Genomic DNA, 12,453 nt, shown 5'->3' with positions numbered 1-12,453 from the left:
TCTGATCAGCGTCGACCTGTTGTCTGTCCTCTTTTCACCTCTGTCAGCGAGCCTTTCTCTCCAGGCTCCACACGCATGGTTCCCATCTCAAATCCACTCATCCATTTTCTCCCAGAGCATTTTCAGTTTCACTACACCATAACCTTGAGTGACATCCAGATTTCAATATTGCAATAATATCCCATTAAAATATCACAATGTTTGATATTTACCCCTCCAAAAAAAAAAAATTAAAATTAAAATAATTAATACATTGATTTTTTAAAAACAATTTATTTATCACAATGAAAACTAAAGATTCAACACTCACTCCTCATTGCTCTTGCACTATAAAAGCTGTAAAAGCTTGTAACTTAAATTTCCCTTGCAGAGCTCATGATTGACCATTTTTCTATGTTGATTAAGCTGATAATTATTGATTTATCTCCTTGTGTCAAAACACCAGGAATTGGCTTGAACTATTACATTGTATTACATTTTATTTAAGTATTTAATCTGCATTTGTACATGTAAGTTGAGATATAAAGTATACAAGGATTTGGGCATTTGGGCCCGGGATTCAAAAAATATTATATACAGATGTAAATATTGTGATATTTGGTGTTATTGCATATTGGCTCGACCTAGACAGCACGGCTCCTCACATTGATATGAACCATGGATGTTGCTTTCTTTTCATATCAATGAACGTGCGCATGTTTGTGTGTGTGTGTGTGTGTGTGTGTTTGTGTGTGTGTATTTGTGTGTTTAGAGCAGAATGTGCAGTCAGGTGGCTGATGTGCCACCAAACATAGCTACCTAATCTGTCTTAACAAGATACACAGTGAGTATATCCCTGAATAATCTCAAGTTTATAGATGCACAAACACTTACACACACACATGCACGCACGCACACACATATATACACACACATACAGGGCCAAGGCACTGGCACAGTGTTGTGTAATACAGTTTTGTTTCCCTCTCTTTCTGCTATTGGATGCATATCTGTCATACACACATAATGCAAAGAAAACACTCTGTTGTACACCTTTCCTTTTGTTTACTTCTCTTGTTTCTGCAGTGTCAGTATGTGTGTGTGTGTGTGTGTGTGTGTGTCCTTTGCGAGCACAGGTAGCCCAAATGGTGAGGAAAAAGGAAATGGGAAGTAGTTTTTCAGTGTCTGCACTGATGTGGCCATCCTTTGAGACAGAAGCGGAGAGGGAGGATTGTGCTTTGCCAGCAAAAAGGCAGCATCTGGCTCTGAACTGCAGTTTCAGCAGAGAGCGGGTGGCATTCACATAGGTTCGGTCTACTTCACAGAAACATATGAGGGCGGCTTATCTGGCAGGCACACACAAGCATGTACACACACACACACACACACACACACACACACACACACCGTACCTTGATAGTGCTGACAGCAGGGAAGCATTGCGGCTGTCTCTGTGTGCGCAGCAGCTCTGCGGAGGCTTCTGGGTGGCCTTGCCGAGTACCTTGGAGACTGGTTAGTTAGACGTGTCTGTGTCTGTCTGTGGCAGTCAGTGACTGATGGTGGGTCCTGGCTGGAGGCTGCTCCGGTTCGCTCGTGTCACACTCGCTGTGACAGCCAACTGTGCTACAATGACAGGTAAGCACTTTCCAAGAGTCAACAAAGAACCTGTAGAGAGAAAGAAAGTGTAATGTCTACAGCATGTGCATGTGTGCATAAGGTTTTTTTTTTTTTTGTTGCCTGAGGCCATATATGGCTGTGTTTTGGGGTTGTTTTTTTTTGGTCCGAATTATGTTAGGTGATCCATGTTGATTCTTAAATGTAAAGTTTGCTGACTTCTGAAATTGCAGATTTTTTTTTGTAGCTATGTGCAGCCAGACAAGTTGACCAGGAGGACTTTGTTATGGTGCTAAGCAAGACTTGTGTGTGTAATGGAGTCATACTTACAGCTGTCACTGTGTTGGTGACCCTTGTAGCCGCTACACAGAGTGTCACAACTATAACGCCAACCAGTATCACTGATGTGAGTGCATCTGCCCCTCCGTTTTCTGCTGTTGGCTAATCAGCACCAATTAATGTTGACCATTTCTCATCATCTAACGCACTACAAGATTTGATTCCACTTGATTGTGTGTGTGTTTGTTTTACGGCTGGGTATTGGCAAGGATATAATATGCATGATGTTACACAGGTCACAATACAATTTGCATCACCATTATTCCCAACACTGTACAGAATGGGCTGAGAAAAGTATAATTCAATTTTAAAATACGACCTATTGTATAACACCAGTCATGTGACACATCAATTTAATTCAAAAATCGCATTACCGTTAACACAATGCACTCGTGTCAAATAATTCACTAAAACGTAAGATGTCATCCATTCAAATGAAAATGAATGAATGAATGAAAATGAAGAGCATAATCAATAAACATATTGATACAAGGGGCTAAGAATTAATACAGTATTGCAAAAAGTAATATTGCAATACTCAGCAGTATTGGTATTTTTCCCAGCTCTATTGAATTTGCATGTGCATGTTTATGAGGTGGTTTTGGAGGAATCGGGCAGTTGTGTGGCGGTGGCGGTGAAGCTGTGTGTGTGTGTGTGTGTGTGTGTGTGTGTCTGTGTGTGTGTGTGGGAAGATCAAAGGGCCCCTGACCAAACACCGATGCAGGTTTCACAAGTCACCAAAAGCTCCTGAATCACAATCAGGCGAAAAAATCTGCCATTGGGTTATGATAATCCCTCCTGCTTCCAATGCTAATAATCTCATTTTCTTGATCCTAGTGGGCTGATGTGCCTTATTCTGCCTTGTTTCAACATATTTACACTGAAACAAGTAAAAATCCCTGAAACAAGAGAAAGTGCTTCAGAAACAAGTGGCGTGATTTCATCCATTTAAGCAGATTTTCTTCCCACTTGTTTGAAGAAAAACAAGATTTGCGCAAACACCGTCGATGAGACTAACTTGTTAAGATGGATATTTTTGCAGTGTGTGTGTGTTTCTGTGAGGGAGTGTGTCTGAGTGAACTATTTTTGGATTTGAGTGTGTTCGGTGCTTGAGTGTGTTTTCTGGTGATGGGAGATGGGGGCCGTTTGGTGTATGTGTATGTGTGTTTGTGTGTGTGCATGGACTGACAGGATCATCATGCAGCATCCTGTGTGTGTTTGTGTGTGTATGTGTGTGATCCTCCACAGACGGAGCGTGCTCCATACAGCTCGCGGGTGGCCGCGGTGCTGGCACCCTGTCTGGTGGGCTTGGCCATAGTGGTGCTGCTGGCACTGGCTCTGGCTGTAGCCAAACTGCGAGAGAGGCGGCAGACGGAGGGAGGTTTCGCTCCGCAGCAACTCGAGGCTCCTGGTGGTCGCAACCCACCTGCTGGGCTGGGAAATGCATCCATCAGCACTTTGGCAGCACGTGTGGAGCGCTTGGTGTAATGTAGCCAGGAGAGGGTGTGTGTGTGAGTGTGTGCATGTGTGTGAAGACAGTGAGTAAATAAATAATCGTGTATTTGGAGCATTCCTTTTAGATTTCCAGCAGTTTGTGTTATATATGAATATTATATCGAAATCATGATATGAGACTAGATATTGCCTGGGATTTTGAATACTGTAATATCACAATAATATTGCAGTAATATTGGCATAATTGTTGTCTTTTACTGATTTTAAGGCCTGCATTACAGTAGAGGGATGCAATTTTCTGAAGTTATTAGACTGTTGTAGCTTGTCTATTATCTCACAATATTGATAGAGGTATTTGCTTAAAGATATTGTGATATTTGATTTTGTCCATATTTTAACTCTACCACCGATGTCCCGCCCATTAATGGCACTCTGTCCCCCACCACAATAATTCACCTGGTCCTTTCACTCGCCTCTCTCTCTCTTTCCCTTCTCCTCCGTCCCTCCAGTTGACCTCGGAGGGTTTGACCTCTGACTTCCTGCTGTCCGTCAGTCTGGTGTGTGTTTTCCTGCTGCTCGCCCTGATCCTGGCCTCTGTTGGCCTGGTGGTGGCGCTAAACCGCCGTGCCACCCACGGCACCTATAGCCCCAGCCGGCAGGAGAAGGAGGGGTCCCGGGTGGAGATGTGGAGCATCGCCCAGCCACCGCCTATGGAGAGACTCATTTGAGATTTGAGACACAGGTGGAGAGAGACTATGCTGACATGCAGCATCGCAACCTGGTCATAAACCTTTTTCACGGCAGCCATTTTGAAGCCAATAGCAGGGTAAACACAGGAAGTAGTAATGGCATCAATTAAGTTTCTGTTCCATTTAGGTCTCACAGAGCCAGGGTCCTGGTGTGATGCACACTGGCTCACTGGAAAGGCTCTGGTACATTTAAATACAGTGGAACCTGAATTCATATCACCAATAAAACCTGCATTAACACAGCTAGTTCATTTCAAAATGGGTGCTGTGACAAAAAAAAAAAAAAAAAAACAGGTGTATTGCAACCGGGTAAAAAATATTGATTAATTGAAATCTTCATTTGAATGGTTCATTAGTGTTTTGTACAATCCAAGATTGATTTTTAAATCAACGGATATGTAAAAATTCTTGCCAAAGTGCATTTGTAGCACACCCATTACATCTTTTGAACAAACAAGCTCAAACTCCCTCCTTGAAGACAGCGCCATCAGTCCTAAAGGAAAATGTCGGGAAGCATTTTGTATTCAAAACTGATCAAAAAATACTGAATAGATATCCTCAGTTGATCCGTTCAAATTGGGACTTTGCAAATTGGATTTAAATCAGAACTGAATCAGAAATCAGTGCCAGTACGTGTGATTATTTGCATGTGAGCTAACCTCGGAAATCAGAGTGAAAACAAATGTATAACCTGAAAACTTATGTATAACCTGCCTTAATCGGATCAGAACATCAAAATGGTTAATCCGGTGCGATGATCTACCTGCTACTCAGCCTGACTCTGCAGGAGACTATTTGCAGCCTGCATGTTAACATGGTCGTTGCCTCAGATCCTCATCTCGGTACATCCTTCCCTCATTTGCATATGCAAGGTGGAAGATTGTATGAGATGTTGTGACAGTGTTTGTGGAATCCAATCCTTCATCCATCTCCCCGTGGTGTGCTGCACCTGGCTTCACCGTCCTACATCCATCTCATTTAATAGATTTACTGCAAGAGTCCATAATGCATCAGATGTGTGTGTCTGATCCATATCCAGGGTAGATGGATGAGCGAGCGCTGAACAGAAAATGGACCACATTTGGGACACACAAGCGCGCTGCCTGAAACCCTTGTGTGAAACCTATCAGAGAATGAGTCAGAAACTTATTTCAGTCCATGAAATTCAGCCCATGTCAATAATTTATCAAGGGAAAATGCCTTTCCAGTTCTCTATGTCCCATTCTTTTATACGTTCCATGACTATACTCCAAGTGGCGCCAGTATTGATTTATTCTTTAGTGAACACTCCCATTGGACTTTTCATACTGTAGTTCCTTACTGGCAGAATAATGTCCTTAAAAGAGTCAGATATCAAGAGTAGTTGCACTAGTCGAGCTCTTATATGTTGCTGGAAATCAGCAATAATTAGACTAAGCTGTCAAATGAGTTGTATGTATATATTGTAATGATTATTTTGTATTTTACTGTGAATTTCATTTCCTCTTTGAGTAATGCCAACTGTAAATAGGAACTGCTTTGTAATTAAAGTGCTATCACTGTATATGTGTTAATTTATTGAATTCCTATGGGGGTTATGCCTACTGAAGAAAAGTACGGAGAATTGTATTTTTACTCTTAAGTGTTTGTCTAATCAGTGAGTCAATACACCAGTATTCAACCAAACTGTCTAGTCTTTGTCTCTTTTGTGAATGTACCGAGTGAGCTGAGTGTATTTGTCACATTAACTTCTGTGTATCTCTGTGTTTAAGTTGTATATATATCAGGTGTAAAAAAAAACAAACAAAAAAAAAAACAGGTCTGTAGTCAAAGGCTGCATTACCATGAAACAGTATAATTTATTTTCAGTTCACAGTGCATACAGTTGTGTACCATTGTACCAAGTTACTCATCAATAGCACATTAGATTGACCTCAGTTGTTTAAGACAGTTTTTCTGCAATGAGAACATGCAAGATAAGTGTGCACAGAGCTAGAAAGTCACTAGAACAAGGGACCAAGATAAAAAAAAAAAGTTGCCCAATGTCACTAGACCAAGTTTAACACTATACTGAGCACATGGCGGATTGATTATTTTTTTGTTTTGTTTTGTTTTTTTTATTAGAGGAACTGGTCCGTCTTTCTTCACCAAATTCATAGCTTTATAAATGTATGAAGTGTAAATTTTGTTCCCACTTTGAAATAAGACCAAAAAAAAAAAAAAAAAAAAAAAAAAAACTTCCGCTGGTATCTCAAGCAGAAGTTTCAACCTGATTTCAATCACCTTGTGCTCATCTCAAACCTGAAATGTCAGGACAATCGTTCTCATCATTATTGGCTACATTTATTAATCCTTTTACCGCAAAGTATGTTGCATGTCATGTTGTCAGGAGAGTGGAGAAAATGCTATAGGGATACACACAGGCATATTACTCTGGATTTCCTTTCTTTTCCAGTCAGTCATTCAGTCAGTCAGGGAGTTGACAGACATTCATTGTTAGAAACGCCGGCTTCACGGCCCCCAGGCTTCGTTTACACTGAGACACGACGCTCGTTTCACTGCCCATTTCAGCACAAACACAACCCCGCAGAAGTGGGCCATCTTCCTTGCCTTCTTGGTTATCTATCTTGTACCCTCAGACACTGAAATGTCAATCCCCTAACATACATGTATTCATCATTGTACAAGATTAGTGTACACAAGACCAAAGTTACTAAAGCTTAAAGGAGCAGTTCACCCCATGTCCAATATCGTTTCTGTCTGATGTGGCGAGGTTTCCAGTCTGCTGCAATCTCCGCTGTCTCCCTTCACCCCAGGACAATGCAGCTGGACAGGTATTATGTGTGGAGCTCAAAAATGTCAGAAGTGTACACCACCAAACTGTATGCATCAGCCTCTACCACAAACGTGTTGAGGGTGGACAGGTACAGTTTGCCAGTGTCCTTCAGCAGGAGAAGAGTGCCTGACAAAACTCACCGCTAACAAGGGCTGTGGATTATTTCAGGTATCAGTGTCACTGTTTTGGGAAAGAGCTGTTGCCGTTGAGTTTTTCACATGTAAATGTTTGACGATGTCAAGGTCCACAGTTGACTACCCGACCAGCCCCATCGTACTGGACTGCCAGAGGAACCTAGCCAAGCCACACAGAAACTCTCTTGAGAAACTCTGGGAAAATATCCTCTTTTTTTCTATCTTTTTCGATCGTTTTTTTTTTTTTTTTTTTTTGGCTTAACTGTTCCTCTAACGTGTCACCCTCACCCTCTACCAGCAGCTGCAGGTAAGACACTGCTCAAGTTTATCCTCCACGAACCTCTAAGGTTAGATGTACAGTAGTCATGGGTGTGTAATAAACCAACCAAGAAAAGTAGTTTTGTGGTAACACTAAAAGTGCAAGGCAGATGACTTAATTCTACAATAATCAATGCAAGGCAGAATGAGAGTGTACTCTACAATCCTTATAATGCTTTTTCCATCATTCTCGATTTGATGGATGCGCTAAATACTGGGACAATCGTAATACCAGCAGAACAGACCACATTTGAAGAAATGTGTTTGAAATCATAGCTTACAACAAATATACATGCGGATATAGCAGTAAGCAGGTATGCTCTTCCATGTGCAAGCAAGTCTCAGTCTCAGCTGAGTTTGATTACAAGGTATCAAATGCTTCTGAACATGAATGGCTAGATGGGACATGCGATAATATTCTACAAAATTTATCTTTTTTTTTCCACAAAAATAAAATCTAAAACATTCAAATATTGGGTGTCATTTTTACAACATACAACACCGATCATATATTATCCATGTAAAATATACTCAAGCCAGCAAAAATACATGTCTAGTCATAGTTGAAAATAATTTTTCATCAATATGAAATCAATATTGATGTTTAACTAGAGAGAGACCCTTTTGAATACTGTTAACTCAGAAAGCGCGTTCGAGGGAATTACAAAAAAAGGAGAGAACAAAAAGAGACAACAGAGAAAAGCACAAACTATAATCACAAAATAGTCAAATCAAAGAGAGTACCTAACTTACAAAAAGACAAATACCATGAGAGAGATTGAGAGATCTTAAGTATAGGCAGGGGGATTCCCTCCAACCACCGCAGCAAAGCAAAACTCTGAAGGAGTAACCCCAGCTGTGAACTGTGGATGCAGAGATTCTGGATTTGTTTCAAGAACAAAGAAACGAGCTGAAGACAGTTCAAGTACCGAAGTTCGTTTCAGGTCACAATAGCTTCTCTGGACCAAATTAGGCCTTCTTGCTCTGGTTTCTTTATTATATAAATAAACAACTGTGTGTAAAAGTGGTCTGAAGACATAGTCCCTTATACCCTTACTGACTCTAATACTGTACCTTGTTCTGATTATACTGGGTGGTTCTCATATAAGGCACACCATTTACTCGGTCATTAACACCCACAGACACATCGCAGCTCACACATGCTGACCACACAAAATATCTTTGATACACATTTAGGGTCACTGACTCAAATGAGTCTTCTCTAATTATCTATTTACTTTTTGTCAAATAAAATAATGCAATCTGATGCAGTAACTGGTCAAAAAAATTACCATTTTGACCACTTTATAGTTTTGCATAGTAAATTATTATTATTAAAGTGTTTTGAATGAATAAAGGCCTGTAGAGGGATTGTTCTGGAGTCTTTTTTTTTTTTTTTGGAAGTACTCAGACCGATTCCTGGGCCTTTAGAAGCATGCCAAAGACTTTATGAGCAAATCGTTAACGCAGAGCAGCACTCAAAAAGTGGAGAGGGAGCTGCTGTTAAACCGCCACACTGACTGGCGTCTGGCATAAATCATAAGAACAACGAACCATAAACATAATAATCCCAACACAAGCACATGAAAATGCTTTTCTTCTTTCTCTGGGTTTGTGGCAACGCAGGGAATCGTGGGAAACACAAATCTCTGGACGCAGCAAACTCTCCACGGGAGAAACTGTTTTAGAAAAAAATTCACTTTGTACATGTTACATCCATATAGCTACTCTCTGAGGAGAACCGTATTGCTTCATTACAGTACAATCATCAAGCATTGCATTAAATTACAGTGTCACTCTAACCTAGAAGGACAGAGCTTGCATTTCCTCATGAGTGAGAGACAAAGGGAAAGAAAGACAGACAGAAAGAGATGGACTGTATGAAATAAAGTACACCTTATAGTACCATATCACCTCTGCAACCACATGAGCTCTGTAACAACCAGCCGCTATTTTCAAGACTTAAAGTGAGACGTGCTGTGAGAGGTGAGGAGTGGAAAAGTGAGGGAAACAACATGAGGAGGAGAGAGATGACGGAGGACGGTGGAAAGAGAAGGAGAGAGAAACTGGTGAGTGTGAGAAAGACAGAGAGAGAGACAGAAAGGATGGACATGGGTGTTTTCAGATCATTCATTTTAACTGTATCTGCACTCATTTTCATCTCTTCAGACTGACTGAAGTGTCCTGAGAAACGAGAGAGAGAGGAAGAATTTCCACGAGCATCTAATTATCTGGAATGCAACTAAAAACAGCACCTTAAAGCGCATTATGTATATATATATAAGTATATCTTAACCTATTCTATTTATCCATAGAAATACAGTGCTGTGCAACTACAGTTATGCTTTCATCACATAAAAAATGTTTGCATTTCAAATTTGACTGTGCTAATTACACCGATTATAAAGTACCTGTTACAGTACATGAGTAACTGTAGATTAAGACAGCGCAGTGCCAAAAACAAAATCACACCTCCATTTAAGGCATGGTGATAGAACAACTATTTTACACAGTGTATAATTAATTCCAAAGGCCAGAGCTGAATTTGGGTCTGAAAAACCCCAAGTGCCTGATATATGTGTTTTTGTTGTTGTTGTTGTTGTTGTTGTTGTTGCTGTTCTAATGACGTTAGTACCGGGTAACAGTGACTGAATAGTACCTATTCACCTACGAGTGCAAATTCAGTTTGACCGTGTAAAATGTTGGGAAAACCGTGAGTGTAAGACTGACATGATGGTGTGATGAGGAGACATCATCCCTTCTTGATCCTGATGAAGTACTGAGCCTTTTCTGCTTTCCTTTAGGAGGAGTCAAAAATTCCTCCATTACTGGTCGGCTAGTCATATTTTCCCCCGGATTTGATTTATGAGTCTTTTCAGTTATGTATTGTTAATATGTTATGAAAGGAAAAAGACCAATGTGTGAATATACCAGTGTTGTCCAGAATTTCATTATTATTACAGACAGAAATACTATGAAAGTCACAGCGAGCTGTCAATACCAACTCATCATCTCCTGTTTCCTGCTGTAGGCTGTGACTTCTTGTTCGTGGCAGCCTTTACTGATGACATCAGATCGGTTCATAACTCTTCCTGATGGCTGAATGGTAAAATCAGCAAAGAATAAACCGATTCAGTTCTTTGAGGCAGCAGCTAATTGACCTCCAAGATTTATGATAATAAAGATTTGAAAGAACCTATGGCATTTTATAGGCGCTGATTCTTATTCCCCAGGGTTTGGCCTCCCTCAGGACTTGTCTGTGGCTTTGCCCTGGACGTGGTGATGACTGTGGCTGTGGCTGTTGTTGGAGTTGCAGTGGACTTGGGAGAGCTCCAGGCTGGTTTGGAGGACTGAACCGAGGCAACACATGGACTCAATCTCCTCCAGGAGGCCTTTTTCCGGCACCGCAGCAGCTCCAGAGCCTTTACCCTGGCCGAGACACAGGCCTAGCCCCAGAAGGCTCTCCTCGGGGACCTCTTTCTCCCAGGGGACCTGTATAGTTGACTGGCTGCTCCGAGACGGGCTCCCCAGACTCTCCTGGCGGCCCTTGCTGCCCTGCCTCTGAAGGGCCTTTTCCTGGTACTGCCTCACTGTCTCCTTGGAAAGCACCTTCCTCCTCAGGATGCTGGTGGAGGCAGTCACATTCTGGGGCTGGAGAGACTCAGTGCTGGTTTGGGGGTCTGAGACGGTTCGAGAGCGGGCTGATGGTAGAGGAGAATATGGCTGGCTAACAGGTGGTTGCGGTGGAGAATTGTAGGCGTGGGAGAGAGGGGGAGATGGTGGCAGGGTCGGTGTAACTTTATGGGACATTGATGGCGAGTAGGAGAAACGGTTGCCTTGTTGTCGTCCTGGAGGTAAAGGCTGAGGAGCTGGTTCTAAAGTCGGCTGATGAAGATGTGACTGGACCTTGGAGACGTCCGTGTCCTGGCCCTGGCCTGTGCCTGGGACAGTGCTCGAATCGGGCGGTGGAGGCGCTGTCTTGTGGTTCTTTGACACCTTCATACTGCTCTTGTTGGGCTGTCTGCGTGGGGATGGGGGTAGGTGTTTTCCATGAACTGCACTGTCATCCTGGCCCATATTCCAGCCTCCTGGATCCCCGTCCCCGCCAGAGCCGCTCCCACCTGCGGGTTTAGAGTCACCGGAGGTTGTGGACTTGTTCTGGAATAGAAGAAACAGGAAAATACAGTGAAAGAAATGTGAAAACACTTGGGGCCACAGGGTGGTGCAGTGAGCAGGGAGATCACCCTTCACGAGATCCCACTGCTGTCAAGCATCCTTCCTGAAGTGATGCTGAGGCATCCTTGCACAAATCACTGAAATCCCTACCAACACTGCTGTTCTGTAGCTCATCCTGACCTCTGACCTCCCTGAAGGGGGGCAGGAGATCACAGATTTTTCCCTAAGGAAAAATAAGGCTTCCAGTTATCATTGTATTATTTTTAATACTGTACATGCTGAGAATGTTGTGTTTGTGTGTATTTTAAAGAACAGAGCCTAATGCACTCTGAAATTGGGGCCATACTGTATATCTAGACCTAAGTGAACAGACTCCTTCACATTATGTAGTTTTCTTCCGTCTCTTGCCCCTTCTCCCTTCCCTCTTCCCCCCATTTGCGTACCGGGGCGATGTAGTCTAAATCATCCATGGACCTGAAGAAGTCCAGGCTCTTGGCAGCGCTGAGTTTGCCCTGCTCCACTGTCGTCGTATTCAGAGAGTCCAGGATCTCTTCCAGCAGATTCATCTGACCGCTGTTTGAGGAGTCGATGTCCAAGTCCAGCGAGTAGGAATCGTCGCTGTCCTCGATGTAGGAATGAACCTCGCCACTGTCCTCTGAGGAGATCCTGTGATTGCAAGACACATGAATCATTTCTGTGACAGATTCTGTTTGAGCTCATATTGAACAAAACACATTTTAACTTGTATAAAATGATCTACACATGGTGCTCTGTGGCCTGATATGATTGAGAATAGATCAACAACTAAACTATGTTCAAACCAGTTCCTTCAAAATTAAATTGTGCATGCCTGTTCAGCTTATACGATTACTGA

General features: G+C 42.2%; 1 protein-coding gene across 2 annotated transcripts in view; it reads right to left on the bottom strand.

Annotated features, from left to right (window-relative positions):
- Nucleotides 1–5,942: 5,942 nt before the first annotated feature.
- The window catches only part of dennd1b (DENN/MADD domain containing 1B), a 117,275-nt gene continuing 110,764 nt past the window's right edge, over nucleotides 5,943–12,453 (bottom strand). For both annotated transcript variants that reach the window (XM_030049066.1, XM_030049068.1), the window contains 2 exons: nucleotides 12,023–12,245; nucleotides 5,943–11,561 (listed from right to left, as the gene is read on the bottom strand). In XM_030049066.1, the coding sequence (XP_029904926.1) occupies nucleotides 10,650–11,561; nucleotides 12,023–12,245 (1,135 nt within the window). In that variant the 3' untranslated portion in view covers nucleotides 5,943–10,649. The remainder of the gene's footprint in view (nucleotides 11,562–12,022; nucleotides 12,246–12,453) is intronic.

Source organism: Myripristis murdjan, chromosome 4, assembly GCF_902150065.1.
Source record: "Myripristis murdjan chromosome 4, fMyrMur1.1, whole genome shotgun sequence".
Classification (NCBI taxonomy): domain Eukaryota; kingdom Metazoa; phylum Chordata; class Actinopteri; order Holocentriformes; family Holocentridae; genus Myripristis; species Myripristis murdjan.
This window is presented reverse-complemented; position numbering and strand designations above follow the sequence as displayed.